This window comes from Opisthocomus hoazin, chromosome 4 (assembly GCF_030867145.1).
Source record: "Opisthocomus hoazin isolate bOpiHoa1 chromosome 4, bOpiHoa1.hap1, whole genome shotgun sequence".
NCBI lineage: Eukaryota > Metazoa > Chordata > Aves > Opisthocomiformes > Opisthocomidae > Opisthocomus > Opisthocomus hoazin.
The window spans coordinates 60,349,039-60,370,119 of record NC_134417.1 but is presented as its reverse complement, the minus strand read 5'-3'; the positions used below and the strand labels follow the sequence as shown (position 1 = coordinate 60,370,119).

The 21,081-nt window shown below is 39.7% G+C and overlaps 1 protein-coding gene across 15 annotated transcripts in view; it reads left to right on the top strand.

Moving 5' to 3' along the window:
- Nucleotides 1-20,796, top strand: part of HDAC9 (histone deacetylase 9) — a 499,199-nt gene extending 478,403 nt beyond the window's left edge. For all 15 annotated transcript variants that reach the window (XM_075419200.1, XM_075419199.1, XM_075419193.1 and 12 more), the window contains 2 exons: nucleotides 4,959-5,112; nucleotides 14,400-20,796. In XM_075419200.1, coding sequence (XP_075275315.1) covers nucleotides 4,959-5,112; nucleotides 14,400-14,439 — 194 coding nt within the window. In that variant the 3' untranslated portion in view covers nucleotides 14,440-20,796. The remainder of the gene's footprint in view (nucleotides 1-4,958; nucleotides 5,113-14,399) is intronic.
- The last annotated feature ends 285 nt before the right edge of the window (nucleotides 20,797-21,081 follow it).

The following is a 21,081-nucleotide window of genomic DNA, read 5'->3' as shown; positions in this document are numbered from 1 at the left end:
TTATTTTTGTTGCTTCGACATCTGTTTGTTTCTGCTGTGTATGTAGCCCCAAAAAACTAACCCACTGAAATTATTTAGAACTTTCTGATTCCTGAAATTTCCCAAATCTTTCTATTCCAGAGCAGCTTGGATCAAATAGGTGTTTGTCAGTGAGGGGCAGAAACAGACAGGTAAATTAGAGCCCTAACAAATAGTTTATTCAGATTCTGTTTGTGCAGCCCTTTACAAGTTACTTGCTTTGAGATGTATAGAAGATTGAGATAAAGTTCCAAGGCTCAAAATGGGCACTGATCCATGGAAAAATGCTAACAAATACACCATTTTATTCTGTTTCTCTTGCAGAGAATGCTTGATTGCTTCACTTCTGTGCCCTGACCCCAACCCTTTACTAGCCCAGATGCCTTATGGCATTTACTCTGGTCTCATTCAAAAATTTTCTCTTTGCCATCAGTTGCCTTAATCCAACTGAGCAGTTTTCCCTTAAATTCTCTAATCTTCTGCTTTCTGCCATTTACTGAGGCAGTGGGAGCTTCCTGACTTCTACTGTTTGCTGGCTCCTTAACAAAAACAAATGGAGAACAAATGTTTTTCTTCATGTTAGATGAATCACAAATAATTGGGATTAAGCTGTATAAAATAAATGCAGTTTTTAAAAGGGACACCATGCATTATCCATTGATCATGCAGTAATTATCAATCTGATTTTAGTTGTAAAGTGACAATTAAAACTCATCATAGGTATATATAATTCATCCCTCATATCTGGTAGTCACCCAGATATGGAAATGCTCTAAGTATATCAGCTGTACACGATAAATTCCAGTAAGTCATTTTTGCTGGGTGGTATGTCCTAGGGCAGATTGTGAGTTAGTATCTTCCTTAAAATTCCATGTTAATGATCTGGAAGGAATCAGCAAGTTAGGAAAATTCATCTACTATGCAAGATAGAGCAGATTTGCAAATGATAATAAGCACAGAAAGCTGCACACAGGCCACAGATATGAAGAAAGAATATGCAATTCTGTTTGAAATAAGACACATATTTAAAAATGGATCTGAAAAGAAAAAGGGTGAATTAAGAAAAAAAAAAATCTGGCTCCAGAAAGGCATAGTGTCTTAACAGAAATACACATGAATGATGGCAGTTCAGAAAGAAGGAATGATTTTAGAAACAAATATGTAGCGTGCATCTAAAAACATAGATCAGAGCTCTACAGAGTGGCTTAACTTTGCTACTTCAGAACAAGCTTACGTCTGAGCTGGGCTGGTACAGTCACGACAGTCCAGTGGGCTCTTCTGAAACCAAACTTGGGCTACTTGGGGTTTGGAGTTATTTCTACACAGTATTCTGTCTTTTCTTGAAGCTATTACCTAAAGGGTTATCCATATCTCAATTTGTCTAGAAAGACACCAAGTATTAGAAAGGAACATGCTTGGAGGATGGAAAGGAGCATTGAGGAAGTTTAGTGCAGCTTTATGGAGAATGCATATTTAGAGGTAATTAAGAGAAGCAAGTACATGTTGAATATAATAGGGAGTTATGCAGGCTGAAAAGCATTAGGCTGTGGGGTAACGCCTTGAGAAATACTGAGAAAGTCTGATTTGTTTAGATGATTGCTTACATATATATTGAGTCAGCGTATCTGTGATTCAACTTTGAGAATGAATGTTAGCAATATTTTAGACAAAAAAGTCCCTCCTCTCTGTTTGCTGGAAAAAGATTGACGATAGAATATTTAGTTAGACAATGAGAGGAAACAACTTTTTTCTAAGTAGAATGGAATTTGTATAAATTTTGTGACAGTGATCCACATCTCCTTTGGTAATGTAATACTTTTGGAAGTAGTAGTTCCCACACCCATGTAATATGCTATTTCTAAACAGTCCTGTTCACTAGCTTGAATACCACCCCCAAACTGGTTTTTTTCAAGCAAACCATGGTACAGCATGTCCAAATCTATCTGTGAAAGGCAATTACAAATGCTTGTAACAGTGACAAAAACATTCGCTTTTATTATTTCCTGATAATAATCACTGCTCCCGCAAATCTTTGAGGGAGACTAGGCACATTTTCATGCTGAAAAGCAAAGCATACCTAGAAGATTGATTTGGTTTCATTGTTTGTTCTTGCAAGTCGTGATTGCTCTTCAAGTTTTGTATGAATGAAGCTAGCAGTATGCTTCATTCTTTCCCCTGAGCTCCACCAAGTTCTTCTCAATGAACGTAACAGGACCGGTAGAATTTCACATTCCAGCATATCACAGTAGATAGGGCATTTTCAGACGTATGAGCAGTTTAGGTGAGATGCATTTTGAGCTCATTTGATTGTCAATCCACAGCATATCTGGGGTTTCTAGCAAAGATTCTTTGCAGTTGCTTGCTGTGATTGCCCCTCCATTCCACAAGACTTTGCCTGTAAATCTTCAGGTTGAGCACACATGCAAGGCCTGTATGTTTTGTGCACAACATACAAATGTTCTTTATAAAAAGAAACTTGCAAAGCTGTCGTGCTTACCACAGGTGTTTGTAAGGTACAGCTTTCTGATTTTAAAGAGAAAACTAGCATTGCTTTTCACAAACATCAGAAGCTCTCTTTGCATCAGGTACCTACTGCTACCTGGATGCTATTCCTAATTGTGACTGCTTTAAAATTTCCTCCCATAAACCTCAAACACCTGCCATGTAGTCCCCTTCAAGAACCTCCACTGCAGCGTAGGTGCCGCCACCTGCTTTCTGGCCTGACTCTGCTCTCCCTCTTCATCACTGAAGCCCCTCTAATAACACAATTCTCAATGCAGGGAAACAAGGAAAATCACTGACCATTTGGGAGTGAAGGGCAGTTAAATGGGCACAGGGAGCTCACTAATAAGCTTGAACTGGCCCTGAGTTTTAGTGTTACAAGAAAGTCAGGATTCAGGGGGCAGCTGGTGTGCGAGCCTGTGTGTGTGAATGAATGAATGCGATGTAGCAATCCTCAATGATGCTGTTTTATTGTTGCTGCAGGAGAGCAACACAGTGGTAGCTGGGTGCTAATATTTTATTTTATGAATAAGAGCCCTTGAAAACTCCAGCAGTGAACATGGGTTCATTTCTTTTATAGGCAAGAGGGGGTATTACTCCCATGCCAACAGATTTGATTTTCTTACACATCTGTTTCTGCAACAAAAACCCCACCCACTCTGCGAGCATTTAGCTCATAAATTATAGGGTTTGAATTGGGTGTATATTGCAAAGACCGACTTTTGCACATGTGATCTGTGAGAACATTGTGGAATGCTCATATAATTTTTTAGTTTGTTTTTAGTGTATTTTTTAATGAATAGAGAATATGGTCTCTGAGCACAGTAATAATAGAGAATATTTTTGTCTTGTTTTTGTAAAATTTGCCAGGCTCCAATCATAGCGCCTACTGTTATGTACATAACTTTTTAGCTGCGTCTTTCATGCCTTTGGAGCAAAGCCAACCTCCTAACACTTAATCTCAACTTTGTAGGATACTTAATACACTTTATATTTTATCCCCAGAAGTTCCCTGTTATTTAAAGATTCTGCTAACTACTCAAATGTGCACACTGTTAGTGTTCAAAGAAACACGTTCGCCATGCTCGCTGGTTGTTCTTGCAGATTGACTTGGGCTTTCATTTTGCAATGATGTTTTTGAATAAAGACATTTTCAGGCTTTATTGACAGGTGCTTTCTCACTGGAGGAAAAAGTCCATCTTTCGAAAAGCCTGAAACTGCATTGGGAGCTGTGTTACCAAAGAGGGGGTTTTCTGCAGTCTTTGTGCAGCACAGGCAGCCCCACCGCTGGCCTGGCCTCCCAGCTGTCAAAGCCTCCAGCTACCCTCTGGATAAGCACCTCGACTCAACCCCACTGCCCAGCTGCCAAAGTCCTCCTTTTAGCCCTCAGAAAAGTCCCTTACTTGATCCCCTCTCTTTCACAGCTGTTGAAACCCTCCGTCTAATTCCCAGATAAGTACCCTGAACCAACCTCTGCAGCAGCTGCTGGAAGCTTCTTGCGAAAGACTGAATAAGCCCTGGTCCAGAGCTTGTAGCCTTCCCAAAGCTTCTAACTTCCAGGTGCCATCCACCTGGCAATTAGTGAGTGCTCGACTGTAAGAAATACATATGTAAATCCTTACTTGTTCAGCTGGTTACCACTAATCAACCTCTTTTTCTTAATAGCACTGCAGTAGCAGACCATTTTATATGTTCATGGTGAGTCACCTGCCATTATAGGCTGCGTTGCTTGAAAAACTACTGTCTCTTCTGTTGCAGGCAGAAAGCTGAGACTACTCATGCTTTTAATCCACTGCTGTGTTTTTACACAGCAAACCAGAAAGCTCTATTCCTTATGATATCTGGCGGCTTTCCAGCAACAGCCACTTCATATATGAAAGTTTTAAATAAATTATTGTTCTAGTATACGCCCTGAGGTTGGAGGAGAAAGAACATCCAGGACTAACAAACCTGATTGTTCTGGCAACATCACTTCAGTCCGAGCTGGCATTTCTGACTTTTTTCCCTTTCAAGACAGTGCTGTGTGAGCACTTTGTACAACAATGTTCATTTTTCTAGTCCTATTTGCCGTATATGCATCAACTGTCTGCCATATTAGAGCTTCTAGGTATTAACCCTGCCCCGAACTCCCTTCACCTTGCATAGATAAAGCAAATAGCCTGTCTGACAGTATGAGCTCATTAGCCTATGTGTTACTCCTCCAGTTTATTACCTTCTGGGGAAGGGTGTGACACAGCCCTTGGAATGAAAGCACTTTCCAACTTGGCATTCTTAGGTTCGGAAATATACCTCTTCACTGCAGTCTGAAATTTCAGCTGTACTGCTTACACCACAGTGATTTTAAATTATAATCACCCAGTGTTGAACTAAGTGATTACTATGCCTGTACCACCATGCTAGCTAAAATTCCCATAAATTATTATGTGTGTTTTCCTTAGGCAAGTACTGGAAGTCAGTGGAGCCATACTCTGTGCCAGTGGATTGTGCTCTGGCGGAGTCTCAGAAACGAGAGAGGGAGGAGACAGAAACAGTATCTGCTATGGCCTCTCTTTCAGTGGATGTCGAGCAGTGTATCCCTCAGGAAGGCAGCAGGTAAGCGTGTGTGATTATCGCAGAGAACAAGGCTTTCACTCCAGTCAAGCGAGATGAAGACGACAGCTAGATTAAGGGTGGTTTCATAATTAACGGCTAATTGAAGTACCTGCAATTTTTCATCCCGGGATTAGAGTTCTCTCACTTGGCTGCTGGAAGCAGAGTAATTCTAAGCCAGCAGGTATTTTTTTGGTATATGTAATTCTTTGCTAAAGTTCATGATTAGTACAAGAAACTTGTTTTCTCCCCACATCTGATGCCCTGTACTACATAAAAAGTGCAATATCCATATTAGGAAAAATAGACATGATCAAGTGTAATCAACCATATTCTTCTCATTGGAAGATATTCAAACCTGTTTTAGTTTTAATTTTCTAGGAAGGCATTTAACATGCGGTCAGATAAATTTCATAAATATGGACTTAAATCATTATTTAATGATATTAGCCAGGTATTAAAAGTTACTTCCCTGGAAGCAATGGAACATTGCCAGTATAAAACTTAAAGCAATCCTGACCAGGATCCGGGCCAACATTTTCTGTGTACCAAGTTGAAGGTACACCAGCAAAGAATGAGAATGCTGTTTTTTTCCAGATTGCCAGATGCTTTTTTACATTAATGAAGACTGCTTACAATTTCACAAATTGAGAAAATGATACAGTAACTGCTGTCGGTTGTTTTGCCAATAAGCGATGAAATAAACTCATAGCCACTGAATACTGTGTCATCTACAAAATAATATTTCTTCAATGAGTCGTTAGGACTCAGAAAAGCCACTGCAGATGTTCTTCGAGTTTCTCATTTATTCATTTTAAGGACAAACTTTCCTGGTCTTCTCCAACAGAGGAAGACCCAATATGCAGTGGAACCATTCGGTTTCCATCACACAGAGAAAACAGGAGAGGGAGCAGGAAAGAAGAAAAAAGCCTTATAAGGAGCCTCATCAGCTCCCTGCGGGCTGTGGAGCAGAGCTGTGTAATGACAGAAGAGAAAGGAGGGAGCTGTGGGTAGGCAGAACAGTGGTGGGAGTGCAGCCAGAAAGATCCATGGCTCCTACATTGTGACAGCTACTTGTCTGATTCAGTTTTTGCCTCCCACCTCGGCTCTGTTAATCAGAACTGAACTGATAGGCAGCCGGGGGCATAGCGCAGTGGTAAAAGCTGTGAATCCGTTTGGGAGGGAAAGTCTCTCACAACAGTGGGTGGGCTCGTCTGTCGATGAGTTAACAGGCATGGCTCAAAGGGACTCACAGGGAGCAGAACTAGCTAGTAAAGTTCACACCGTTTGCGTAATTACCTTTCCGATTGTAATTATATTTTAATACGTTATGGTTATTGTTGTGCTAGTATTATTGCAAATAAATCCATAAAAACTTAGGGAGGAATCCATGATGAACGGCAGACATATTTTGGATTTGTGAGAGTGCTAATCAGTGCTCAGCTAAGAAATAATGGAAGGTTTGTCATATAAACTTGTGACAGTTACGAGACACTTCTGCTAGCCAAGGACAGAAGGGTGCCTGCTCACATGTACATAGGTCTGAATTTTACAGAATTTTAGTTGAAGTATTGGAACTAATGCAGTCAAACAAAGCAAAGCTTTTAATTGTCTTTAAAAAGGTGTGGTTAATTTTGTGTATTTTTACATTGCTCAGAATAACCAAGAATTGTACTTCTTATGCACCTCCACTCACTTAAAACTACAGCCATTGAGAGCAACTGCTGATCTTACATGGTTTTAACAAAATAGCCCTTTGGCTAACGCTGCACTTAATTACTATATTTATTACCTACCTGCTGATAACCTGTGACAGTTTCCACCCATTCTGAAAAGAGAATTTGAGGGTGGAGCTGAAAGAAATGAAAAAAAATGGATGTGCTAAAATGTACACAAGTGGAATTCACGTGGCTGCCAGATTCATTACACTTCATCAGTTCTGAACTCTTTTAGGGATGAATCCATCATGATGAATTGTTCTGTGGAAAAATTGCTTTGTTTGAATATCTGCTATGGTGCTGCAGAGATTTTTCAGCAGCGCAAAAAAACCACACCTATGCCAGCACGGATTCCTAAATCTGTTTCCACATTCGTAACCCACAAAGAAGTCACCTGAAGCCAGATTGCCATCAGAAAGCAACAAGAGAACAGAAGTGCTGTCCCATTGGGCCATAATTGATAGTTAGGTTTTCTGAGGCTTTGGGACATCATTCTCTTTGGTTTGTTCCTGCTGAATGTAAGGAGAAATATGGAAAAAGAAATGGTCACCCTGAAGGTCTGGTTTCGAGGGGCCTCTGAGCTGCGGGGAGACCTGAGAGGACCCGGCTTCACTTTGAACACGAATGAAAGTCCAGCACAGGATCATAAATCCGGGGACTGATTCAACATTGCACACTCTGTTTCGTGCCAGTATTATTTCATTCATTTCCTGAAAACATGCTGTACATTTCATAGGCACACACCAACACAAACTGCAGTAATGTAGTGATAAGTCCAACTTTGTTTTTTCACATCTGTTATGTTTGTTGTAATCAAGGACCAAGTATGCAATGAACCTTCTCCACACCCTTTCTATGGCAAACAACAGGGCTGTAGGGACAGGAGAACTCATCTGCGCTCTCAAGCCCTCTAGAAAAGGCCACTGTAGAGGTACCCCTCCTCCTCCCATTGTAGATGGGGGCCACCTTCTGAAGACCTGTTGCAAGCCTTTTCATTGAGTGTTTGTTTGGGAAACTTGGTTGTGACGGGTAGGGCAGGATCAGAGCAGAAAACACCATGGCTGACAGGGCAGCCTGAAGGGTTCCTTCATTATACCAGGAGCTGATTTACTTTCCCTTATTTTCCACCATGGTCAACCAGGCTGATAATTCTGGGCTGCATCTCTAACCCTGTTTCGATGAACTGATGGTAGAGATCCTGTTGACTTCAGCTTTGGATGGTCAGGCCTGCAGATGAAGAGAGCGGCAGCAAGAATTTCTCTGCGGGAAACTCTTGCCAGTTCTGTTGGAGGATATATTGGTGTTTGGAGTGAGATGACTCACTTTAAACTCGGATTTTGGGTAAAGCAGCTCTTTTCCTGGCCAACTCATATCTGACTCATTTGCCACTGATGAATAAAGGATAAAATGCTCCTGGCTAAAGCCCATCTTAAGTATTTTTCTTTCTTCTCTCTTTCTTTCTTTTCTTCAAGTGACAGTGCCGATTATTTTTTTATTTGATTTTCTCTGGCAGGCTAAATGAAGAAAACTGTGAAAAGCTGCTATGCTTTTGTTGTTTTACTTTACCAAAGCACAGCTCTGCATTTTAAGATCGAATTGAAACTTGATTATAGACTTCAGAAGAGAACAGATATAGAAAAAAGAGTCTGTGGATAGGAAAGAAAACATGCATGATGCTAACACAGATTTAAATAGAGATGCAATTAAAGGAACAGTCATGCCCTATAAAATATTTCTAACTCCCATAACTTATGTGTTTTGATAACTGCTTATTCCCTATCTAAGATACAGATTTAGCTGATTAGAATTTTGCTTTAGCTAGACATCTGCTCTAGAAATCTTGCTACAAAAATATTCAGTACAGTGTTATCCCTGATACACTGGAGCTTCTGTATGTTTCTTCTTAAAATGGAAAAATAAAAGGGCGTGGAGGGACATCTCCTGTACTTACTATTTTTACAGCAAACAGTAAAGCTTGAGAATGACATTTATCAGAATTTGACTTTATGGCCCTCTTTCAGCTAGGCATAGATTTTACTCAAATGGAAACGAAAACAAAGAGTAATTTTCAGATATTACTCTTCGTGTTACAGAGCTACCAGTTGCAGTTTCAGTGACTTTGCATTACATTACATACACTGTATTATATACCACAGCAACTGGTTGGACCATGGGTACAACTAGCTACCATCTAGGGTCACTTGCTGTGTTTGGGTGTCATCTCATAAAGCTTCACTTAACATTTCACTATTTGTGTACCCACCTCCACTGAGCTGAGTGACCTGCACCTACCTGGCCATACCCCACAGGATGTGCAATAACGGGCAGGCTCAGGAGCTGAAGAACATCTTCCCCAGGTCAGTCTGCAGCCTTATCTTGCCCACCTTCCTCTCGTCTGCCGGTGGTGGGTGGAGAAGGAAGAGAATCAGGAGCAGAGGAGTTTGAGAGCCCTGGTGAATTGGTAGATCTCAACAGCTGTATCTGATCCGTCCTGTGTAAAAGATTCCAGCATACCTACCCAGACAAAAACTTTTCAAAGCTTTTTTCGAACGGACTTACACCTTAGGCACTCAGATAATGAATCCCAGAGCCTCATCAGGCATCGCACTTCTTTTTCTTTGCTCTGAACTTATTAATCAATAAATTCACTGGGGAATCCTTAGTTCTTGCATTGTGAGAAATAAAAGCATCTCTTTTCTTACTCCTAGTCTCCATCCCATTTCTGATTTTAAAGGCTTCAGCTGTCTCAAGACTCTGTATACCGCCTAGGATGAAAATGTTTTCTAACCTCTGATGATTCCTGCCCCTCTCTGTGCCTTCTGTACTTTTCTTTGAGATGGAGTAAGAACTGCATACAGGACTCCAGGTGCTGGGCACATTGTGAATTTACGTAACAGCTTAATGTTGGGGATTTTTTCTTGTTTCTGGTGCTTTCTGCTCTTCTACCATTAACTCCAAGCTCCCAGTCATATCCATCACTGTCTATAAACAGTTAAACCTGTCCTCTCCCCTATGTTGTTTATTGTGTGTTAGTTTGTGTTTGTTAACTTTCTTTTCCAATTAGAAATGGTGTTATGGGATTTAGAACTGACTAGTATTGGTAATTTGGTGTCATCAACAAACATCCTCACCTAAATCTACTGGTAGCCTGCCAAGTCTTTTTGAGCTGCTCTGGAGAATCCCTCCATGGTGAAAATTCACCAATATTATTATTCGTTTCCTACTTTTGATGGACTGTTAATCTATGAGAGGACCTTCTCTCATAACTTAGGTTCCTCAGAGTATTTGGATAAAATTGTTGGAAGACTTTCTTTGCACAGAGATATCACTTTATCCCTCTTCGTTCCTTTCCTTCAGAAACTTCTAATAAATTTGTAAGGTTTGCTTTCTCTGCAAGTGTTAAGACATAACTCTTACCCAAATTCCTATTACCTAAATGCCTACTAATTCAATCACTGATTATAGCTGCTTTGAGTTTCCCCATACAGGCTTACTGTACCTCCTGTAGTTTCCAAAAGGGCAATTGCATTTCTTACCTTCTCTACCTCTTAGGTGGATGCTGACTTAAACAGTAGACTACCCTCAATAATTATTTCTTTAGCAACATCATAATTGTGTTCCCCTGGAACTCAGTGGACAAATATCATCTGCTCTTTGCAATTTGGCAATGTTTAACATATCAGTTTGTTCTAGTGCTGATTCAGTTTAAGATAGTTCATCTGCAAATAATAAAATCTCCCTGACACTTCTCTAGTGAGTACAGATATAAATAGTTAATTTTGCTTTTGCGATCTACCTTCCTTGATGCTCCTTTCATGCTTTGATCATTTCTTCTGATGTATTTTGAAAGATCTTTTTGTTAGTAGTTTTTATTCCTTTAACATGTTGCTCTTCAGACTCTGCTTTAGCCTGCCTCATTGAGAGTTTAGATTTAACTTGCCAGAGTTTATAGTCTGTTTAATTTTCCTTATTTTGACATTACTTCCTCTTTTGAGAGTATACGTGTAGATATTTTATTCTGCTCTTAAACTCTGATGGTTTTTACTTTTAGTTCCTTTTTCTTTGATCCATACAAAGTCCGTTTTTACTAGGATATACACTTACTCAGGATCTCTTATATGATGTCTTCAGACACTCCGCGAATCATCTCCATGGTATAGAAATGTACCTCTTTTTCCCCAGCTCTCTGCTACCAGAGGATCACTTTTCAATTACAATGATCTTCCTTGAGACAGCTGAGTTAAATTAGGAACAGATTATGGCAAAAAACAGCCATGCCACGCCAGAAAAACCTATCTTTTGTTCAGCAGTTTCTGTGACTTGGAAACATACCTTGAATTTTTATTTTTATATGTGTGATGATGTAGCTATGAGGAATCTCTGTAATCCTAATTTTAAAAATAAGGTAAGAGAAACTTTTACTTTTTTGGATGGTGTACAGGGTTTATATTCTTAAATATTAACTTTTTTTTAAAGTGTAGATATGAACTATTTTAAATAATATTCTCATAAATAATATGGTTGCCGTTTATTCTTAACTGCTACAGAACAATACTTAAGATGTCACACGTTTTGCCAGATTTTATCCATATGATAGGATTTTTGCCTCATCTGTTTGTTTTGTTGCAAGGTTTAAACTGAAATATTTTGTTTAGTGTTAACTGCAAAGAGACTACTTCATTCTGCTATAGTGTGTGTTGCACATATAGAGAGCTATAGGTGAGCACTCTTACTGGCACACCAAAATAAACAGAGTGAATGCAAGAGTGCTCTGCTCCTAGGAACTTGCAGTTTAACTGCGCCACAGAGAAGCCTTGATGAAAAATCACATTTGCGGTTCTACAATCATTACAGCCCCAGCTGGTATCTTTCTGAATCTGCTGAATGCACGGAATCAGTCCAGTTCAAACCCAAGCTCACAGCTGCACCTCTGAGGAGCCAGTCAGAGCATACAGTACAGGGTGGGATTTTTGCCTGTTTTGTGTTTTTATGCCAGCTTCTTGTCAGCTACAGGAAGACTGACTGAACTGATGTAACTAGCAATGACATAACTGAGGTAACATAAATTTGGCCTGTCAGACTCTGCCCTTTTTGACTTTTTGAGAGAACTTTTGATTTCGGCAGAATGGATGTATATTGATTCACTGCTCGGTGTTATGGGACTACAGTTTTTCTCTCCGTACTAAGGGCCCTAAAACTTTACTAACTCTCACACAAAACTCTGGCCTAAGCCACTATCCCATAAAAATGTGTGTTTTAAATGATAAGCCGTTGGCTAGATCCAGTGAATACTCTGACACTAATAAAATGAAGTTAAAGCATACACATAAATCTTCAAAAGGAGACTGGAGAAGGCTGTGAGAGCACCCATGCTGAGAGACAACAGCTGGATTCACCAGAACACCCTAACCTCCTCTTCTTTTCTGAAAAGGACCTTGCATCTGGCAATTGCATACAAAAATTTGTATTGGTGCTTAGGCTCTGGCTGATGCAGAATATTGGCATATTGTTGGAATATATTAGAATATAGCATTCAAGGTCAGTCCTGGCACTCAGATACATCCTTGTCAGTGAAAAATTGCCCAGGACTAAAACCCTGCATAAGATCATCTCTTAGTTGTGTTACGGTCATGAGAATATCAGCCCTAGAAGCCAAATACATGTGGACAGACAGTTGTACATACTGCTTCCCTAGATCCTTATAAATAACCCAGACCCCTACCTTCACTTCCAGAGGTTTTTCAGAGCTCCACTCCTTCCCATTCTGCCAACTTCCAGTTGAAATCTACTGACAAATATTTCTTCTCACTCCCTTACTCACAGCAGAATCTAAAAACTGAACTGTTACCTGCTTCCAAATTATCCTCTTTCCAGAAAGTCCCATAAGGTCCTGAGTGTTTAATGAGGCCTTATTGCGCTTTCACATTATGCCAGAGGACATGCAGGTCTTCCAAAAGTGGCTGGAGAAAGTGGAAGCGTGTGGTCAGCACAACAGCAACATACTCCACCAGTACTAATTCCCCACCCAGTCTGTGATCCTTTATCACACCTGAGGGCCTCAGCAGCAGGTTGGGCTCCATCCCACCCTGGCTGTCACTGTGTGGTCTCTGGTGCAAGCCAGAACAATGCAAGAGGGGGAAAAAGAGGGAATGCAAGAGGGCTTCACCTCACCTCTCAGGAATGAGGGAGCTGCAGTGGTTACTGTACATAGGAAACATTCTCCACCGTGTGGTGAGGAACAAAAGATTTGAGATTTATAGATTAATAATCTTTTAGGGTCAATAACCCTTTGGAAAGCGATTAGTCTGAATAACATCTTCTTTTTCGTATATCATTCATCTGACATTTTTCAACGTACTAGCTGTGATCCTTTCAAATGGCAAAGGAATAACCTGTATAAAATCATTTAAAGTTACACTGCTGAAACCTTCATTGGGAAAGACTTTAATAAACTCCAGATTCATTTAAAATTCTCTGGCTTCCTTGCTGAATAAACTACCAGAGACCATGCAAGACCTCATTAATTACTTTTATTTTCCATGGGTTCTCATGAGTTTGTACTTTCTGAGGGGTGTTTTACTGAAGCCAGTTATTACACTGGCTTACAAGATTTAACTGGTAAATGTCTCATTTATTAATTTGCATCTACTTTTTACTCTCCCCTCATTTCAAAATTGCTTGAAGTGACTATTTTTAAGGACATCTTAAGCTCATTTGTGATATGGTATTCTGCCAGACTGAGGTGAAAAAAGGTTTGTGACCAAACTCTTATCCCTTCAACAGTGAAGTGTCACTGTGATCCCAGAAGCTTCCCATTTTATAATTGCCAGCATAATCCTCAGGTGTGGTAGCATGTCAGATACAAGAAATCATGACACTTTCCGCCAGCTCAACGTATGTCCCCACTGTTTTCTTACTGGAAGTATTAAAGAGGTCTTCTTGCCTAAGCTGAATATTTCCCAGAGGCTTTCAAATAAAAGATATATGTATAATCTGATTGGATATTATTAATAGATACCTTCTATATGATGGTGATCTGCTGGTTGAGTTCAGAATCTGGTCTCAGAAGTTGCAGGCAGGCAGGCAGGCAATGCATTTGTGAAAGCACAGAATCAAAAATCAGAGGACAGAAGAAGAACCCCAGAAGAAACACTGCTAACTACTTGACTAGTGAGCTATTTCACTTTAATGGTACGGGCCCACTTGAAAAAAATAAATGCATGTATTTTTAGTTGCAAAAGCTTGTAAAATAAAAGTATCACAGCTATTTCTTTCATTAAATTATTTGACTCTGTTGACACAAAGCATGTACATTTCTGGACAAAAAGTTATAAAATATTCTGACATATTTTAATATAAACAGGAACATTTGCAGTGATTGCTTGGATCTAAAATGTTTTTCCACTTGACATTTGTTTATACTTCCTAGGAAAGAAACTCTATTTATGGATAACTGAATAACACAAATAAACATCAGAGAGCGCTGAAAAATCAGCTTTGATTATGCATGAAAATCTACAATGTCATTGTGTACTCTTGTGCCGTATTCTGATTGCCTGTTTATTTTTACAGAGCTGCTGGCGAGCCCATGGAAGAAGAGCCAGCCTTGTGAAGTGCCAAGTCCTCCCTGATATTTCCTGTGGGTGACATCATTGTGTATCCCCCCAAAGCACCCTCAGACATGTCTTGTCTGCTGCTTGGGTGGCACAGATCAGATGGAACATAAACACTGGGCACAAAACTCTGAATAGCAACTTCACTTGTTCTTTGGATGGACTTGAAAGGGCCCTAAAGATTCCTTAAATGTAACCGCTACAATTCTAGAGTTACAGAAAAGCAGGCTTGGGAGAAAGAGCCTAGAGCATGCTTTTTATATGCTGTTCAACCCGCCCACCAACATAAATTGTGAAATAGAGTATTACAAAATTCTACATGATAGATTATAGATACGAGAATTGCAACAGCCAGCCAAATACTTGGTAAACTCCATGAATCACTTTCTGATGCTTTTTACTGGGTAGTTTTTTTCATACTGTGTTAAAATGTTAATAGAATTTGTTTTCTTTGCTCTGTGTAATGAAAAGAAATTTATTTTACATGCCATTTTTTAACCCCCTTAATGAGTTCTTAGCTGAATAAGCGAAAGGTGTGTAAATTACAATAAGGCATTTTAGCTAAAGGGAAAGCACTTCTTACTGTACTATAAATCCCCTGAAGTACTGTGCTTGGTGGTGCTTTATTTTCTTTTCCCTTTTCCCAACCATCCCTCCACATTTCATGTAATCTTTTCTATCATAAAAGCCCATTCACGGTTCTCTAAAACGAGCGATTTTCTGTCTTTAAAAAAAGTGCTGTACCCTCCGTAGTTGACAGTAGCTCTCACCAGATGTGCAGCAGAGATCAAGTAGTCTCTGAAAAATTGATGGTTTTTCAAATGTGTTTTCAGTTTGTTCTGAAATGCTTCTGCGTCCCGACTCTAAGCGCGGTGATCTTCAGTAACTGCCTGCAGCTCATCTGAAGCTCGGGTGTTTCTGTGGAGGCTGTGTTGGGGGTGTTTTTTACAGGTCGTCATGTGAATAGGAGCTGGCTCTTTTATGTAGTCCTGCACCGAGAGAACTGACGTTGCTTAAGAAACTTCAAATGGTTTAGGCTTTGTTTCAGATCCCCAAAGTGCGGCAAGATCTCCCTGCAATGTGACTTTAGCTGTTCAGTTCCATGTTTGAGAACGTAACATAGAGTTGTGCCTTTAGCTGATAATGAACGCTTAAACTGTTACACGTGTTGCCTTACTGTCAGAGAAAGAGATAGGGCATGTATGTAAGACTACTTCAAATGAACAAAACTCTGCTACAGCAACTTTTGTTTTGTTTACAACTTTCTCACCTAATGAAACCCGGGAGATACCTTGAAGTATTCAACTTGCAGTATATGATATCTCGCTCAGCTTTTAAAAGAAAGTGATGTTCATTTTTATGTATTTTCCAAAGTCACAAGGTATATTAAAGCCATAAGTGAAGACTGTCATGCTTTTTATTCTGAAATCTGAAAGGAACCTTAATTAAAACAAGATTTTGGGGAAGGCCATGATAGGAAAGATATGGAACAATATGTTTTCAGTTATACGCAGACTCAAACCTGTAAATCAAAGATGAAAGATTTCACTCAAATAGAATTATATAATTCTCTTTTGTTATGCAGTCAGACTGTATCTTTTATGCATTTGGGTTTGTTTACGATTAGCGTTTTAATTTTAAAGACTTTTATGACTTATACAAAAGCTCTCTGCTACAAGTTAGAAAGCTGAGGCATGCTTTGAAAAGGGAAATCTAAAAAAGGAATGTCAATTCCTATAATGTGAAGTAAACTTTTATTCTGAAAGGCTTACTCTAAAATGGATGTATGCCCCTCAGAAAGTGAAATAAAATTCTACCCCCCATTTACAAGCCAAAATCATGCTCATTTTAGTAATGCAAAGAGTCCCAGCAGGCTAAATTAACTCCTGGTGTAAGCCACCTTGCCTGACTTTGGGCTGTTCTGAAGGGGTTGTTCACATGACTAAAGCAATCAGGAGTTCATCCTGCATTTTCAGCAGACTTGTGATGGCAATTTTACTTGCCATTTACTGCAATTTTCTTTTGGTCATCAAAGAAATTTCCCTTCAAGGAAACGAAGGACCAGAGATGATGGGTTCTGTAATTTGTAGAGTTTTCACATTTTGAAATAATGGCTACAAAATTTTAATTGAGTGCATAGTAAGATCATTTTAAAATTAATCCCCCAAATGCAAAATCTGCTTGTGTCCTTAGCTTGCATGAAACTGTTTATGAATTGCAGCCTGAAATGTGAGTTCCAAACTTTACCCATGAAAGTCTGTGTTCTGGAGTGGAAATCAGCTAAAGCTGTCCTTTGTAGCTGGAAATGCTTTTGAAATGCCAGAATAATTTGAATTAAACCACATTATAAACTCACACTTATGCATCTGTACAAGCGTACTCCCAGACAGACATCTAGACATGCTATTGGTTAAAGTTAGGATCATTTGGATAAGCAAATGTGCAAATAAACTGTACACAGATTGTGTCCAGAACTCTGTTCTCACTGAAGTCAACAGCAAAATCCTCTTTGATTTCAATGGGAGACTGATCAGGCCCTGCTTTTCATTTTTTTTTTTCCTTGAAGTCCAGAGCACCATTACTTTTTGATTATGTCATTACAAGGCACCGTACAGCCCTCTGGGAAATGATTGAGGCTTATGGTGAATATCAACACTTCCTTCAAAGCAGACCTGGGCTTTCCAAGAGGGCAGTTTCACTGGCTGCTGTTTTCTTCTCACAGCATTTTTTATTACCATCAATAGCTCCCCATGGATTACAGTTAAAATATCTCCCAGCAATTTTAGACATACTTCCAGGGAAATATTCACAGAGACACTCTTAAAAATGCCCAGTTTTAGCTGGATTCAACAACGAATTCCAATAATTTCAGAAAGACGCATGAATTGCATGTTTCTCCATTTCTAATGCCCAAATTCAGAGGTTTAGGAGCTGCTTTTGAAGAGACATCGTGGTCTCATGTATCCCATGGACCTCAGTGCAGGCTAGGGAGATTGACACCTCTGAAAATTAAGTCCCAGATATTTCAAGCTGGCTGCCAAAATATCCACATCTGATCTTAGATTACTTCTGGAAATGGGCCTAAATACATAAATGACAGGGGGTAAATGGCGGTTTCTGCATGCAATTCCACAGAGCAGGTGAAGCTGAGGAGTGGTCCCATGCCACTACCACCCTGGGCTGCCATTGCCCTTGGCAGCAAATCTCTGCCTCACAGGGAAATCGTGAAGGAATTTGCACTCTGCCTCCAGATCAAGGTGTCCTCAAGCCACCAACCCCCAGAATGAGAGCAGCTTCAGCAGCAAGTACCACTAACACGCTTGCTTCAGTTCGTATTCTTCCCTAGTGTTAGGGACTAAATATTAAGCTCAGTGAGGCTTTTTTTGTAGTCTTGTATTTTTCTTGTATTCTTAGGTCATTTAATACTTTTTCTGTATTCTTAGGTCCTTAAATTCATAGTAGAAACAGAAAACTGAAGAGGGATATGACTCAAGATATCAAGAAAAGGATGTTTATACAGCTTAATGTTTTTACCTGGGCTGGGGTTGGGAACAATGATGAATCTCAGAATTGCTAAAACCTAAGAGTGTCTTGCACTTAATTTTTGGACTTTATGTGCAGGAATTCTGTATGTGCTCGTTTGGCTTTAATGTAATCTGCAGCAATGAAGTGCTTGATTACAAGATCCTTTTTCAGGCAAAATTCCTAGTGAGCAATAAAAGTTCATGGGAATTTTGCCAGTGTAAAGAAGACAGAATTAATCTCTTTTTTAATTGTGTACCTTCCTAATTCTACTTTCAGTTAAAATGAAGTAACTAGTTCCAGGCAAGTGAATCTTAGGATAATTAATTCAATAAGGTATCATCTTAAACAAACATCATAAATGAAAAAGAAAATGTAAACAGCTGTTATGCAAACAAAGGTAACTGCTTCTTTACTTTTCAAAAAAGTCAAGGACATGCTGCCAGGTGAATGGAAGTGGCAAAATGAATCCCTCTCTAGAGCACATAATAATTGAGTTGGTGTCTTATCTAAGTACAGCCTCCCTAAAAAGCTGAGAGTCATAACAGGAGATGAAATATTAGAAAGGTTTTGCTGCAGCCAACATCAGAGGTCCTGTAGAGAACAAGAATGCAGAGACTGACTAATTTGTGTAGACAGACAGCAGGACACTTTCGGGGCAGTGTGTCTGGGATGAAGAATTAGAGGGAACTTTTCCAAAGGCACTGACGACTGTGAGGCAACTAACTTCTGTTAGCTTGCAGGGGCAAGGAGGTGCCCGGTGAGCATTTATTCTTTGGCAAATGCCCCCTCTGTCCCACAAGCATGGCCACACGCATGCAGACACGAGCCTCGCTGTCCTCGGCAGCAGCAGCCAGGTGTGCTGTCCTGACATCTGTGCTGTGCGTTTGCCCGAGAAGCCGTCAGCCCCCAGCAGACACTTCATAACACGACTGATAGAGCAAATCTTTGCAATATACTTTTTTTCCATGATAGTGGCCTTTCCAGAAGTGTAGCAGTGCATTGTTGTTTTATTTTAAAAGGTCACAATAGACCTTTGTGAACCACTGAACTTTATTTTTTTTACAGACTCCATATGGAAGTAAAACAGAGTATGTACATGGGGGGAAACCTGCTGGGAAAGAATTTCTCTTAAATCAAACTTCTGCTACCTGCTTTTCATGCCAGGTTTGGAGGAGGCTGGATTCTTAATTATCATTCAAACTTTTACTTTGTCATGTCACATGCATTGGTTTTTTACCTATAATTGAATTCATGCATGTAACAGACAAAAACCTACCAAAATAAGGTCTGTGTTTTCTGACAGATGCCCCTGCCCTTGGTGTGGGAATGAGAATAGCTTATCTTTGTCACTTCTAGCAGCAATTAAATGCTTCATTTTTGTGACAGATCCAAACTGGAGTGGTATTTTATGAGTACGATTTAGCTGGCTGTCTGCTGATTGTTAAAAAAAGAAATTGTGAAACTCACATTCCTCTCTAACCTCAGAAGGGACCCATTCTGATTTTAACAATGTAATATTTTCACTTGATCCAAAAGGTTTTTGTCCCATGACATCTTGTTACTAGCTCAGTTTTAGTCTCTAGCAAATAACACAGAGAGCGAAGACCAAAAAGGACATTCCAACAAATATTAATTATATCTCTTCTGCACAATCCTTCACCCTCCTCTAGCACCACGCTCTCTGGTTCAGTGTAGTAGCATAGCTTATAGCAATACCTAAATTGCTCTGTGCCATCAAAGACACTACTGTTCGGATGTTAGTTAGCACACTGTGAGTTGGGCAGTAATTTGTAAGGAAGACATGCTCCTGCGCGGATTGTCTAAAGGCAAGTGACGCGTGAAACCGGTGGCACTGGTGCTGTGCTGTGAGAGTGATTCTGTGCTAAGACCTCCACACATGAGCCCCTTCCCCTGGCCTGTCTGGCCAGAGGCACATTTGCAGTAGCAGAGCCGTAGGATGCCCTGATTCAAAGAACACTGAAATCCCTTCTTGAACAAGCTTTGGGTAAGATCCGGGAGGCAGCTAGAGAAGAAACCTTAACTTTGCACTCAGCCACACACAAACTGTAAAAAAAAAACACAGATAGAGACCTGTACTTGGCCACACATCCCTGTTTCTGGTATGAAGTACCAGTTCTGCTTCTAGAAAATTCTGTCTGAAAGAGCATTGACAGTAGTGGATATATTCTGTTGGCTTCAGGAGGGTGTATATGTCATATGTTATGGGAACAGGCTCATACTCCTGTCTCTTGCTGCTTAGTTTACTGCTATTTTAAATTTCTTGATTGGCTTAACATTCCAAGATAGGATGCAGTAGGAAAGAATAAAGCAATACCTGGTGAAGTCATAACTAAAGTTTTCGAAGCAAACTTTATTGCCATGAGTTTTTACAACACTGACTTTTTGGTCTAGGGATGCACAGCTGAAACGTCTATTTTTTTCTTGAGAAATTGATGTTGCTATCTGTTTCTATGATAAAACCCAATCCTTTTGCTCAGAACACTAGAAGTGTATCTGTAATTTGTCTTTCCAGGCAGATCATATTCTAAAGGATAAAGCATCAGTGTGACTGACCCAAAGGTCAAAATTTTTAAAAGTCAGTAGTAGTATTTCCATAAGAGTAAAAGGAACTTGTGGATTATTGTTATTTTCCTGATACATTTTTGTATCTAAAAGTATCCCATAAGTAATGTTAAGTAATATTGTGCTCCAAAACTTTGTTGATAATTGATATACGAGCATTGGGTTGGTGTGAAATAGTCTTCAAGCAAGTTGTTAAAATCCCTTTTGTCTTGTGTTTTGTATAATTCTTCGGCTATAGTCTTGTCCTAGTGTGAATAAAAGCTATTTGAAGTAAGCTTGTTCGATACTCTGAGCTCTTTTATAGCCTTTTTTTTTTTAAATCTGTGCTAAAAAGAAGTGGAGCTTTGAACATGCCACCGTGGTTGGATCATACAAATCTGACTGTTAAAATATAAAGGGCGGAGCATGGTGAAGCTGGAGTGCATAAAAAAAGAACCACAAACGTTAATGTAAAAGTAATGTTACATAGCAGGCTAAAACCCACACAAAGCAGAGCATTGCAGAGCTCCAGCTTTAACACCAAGCTCATATTC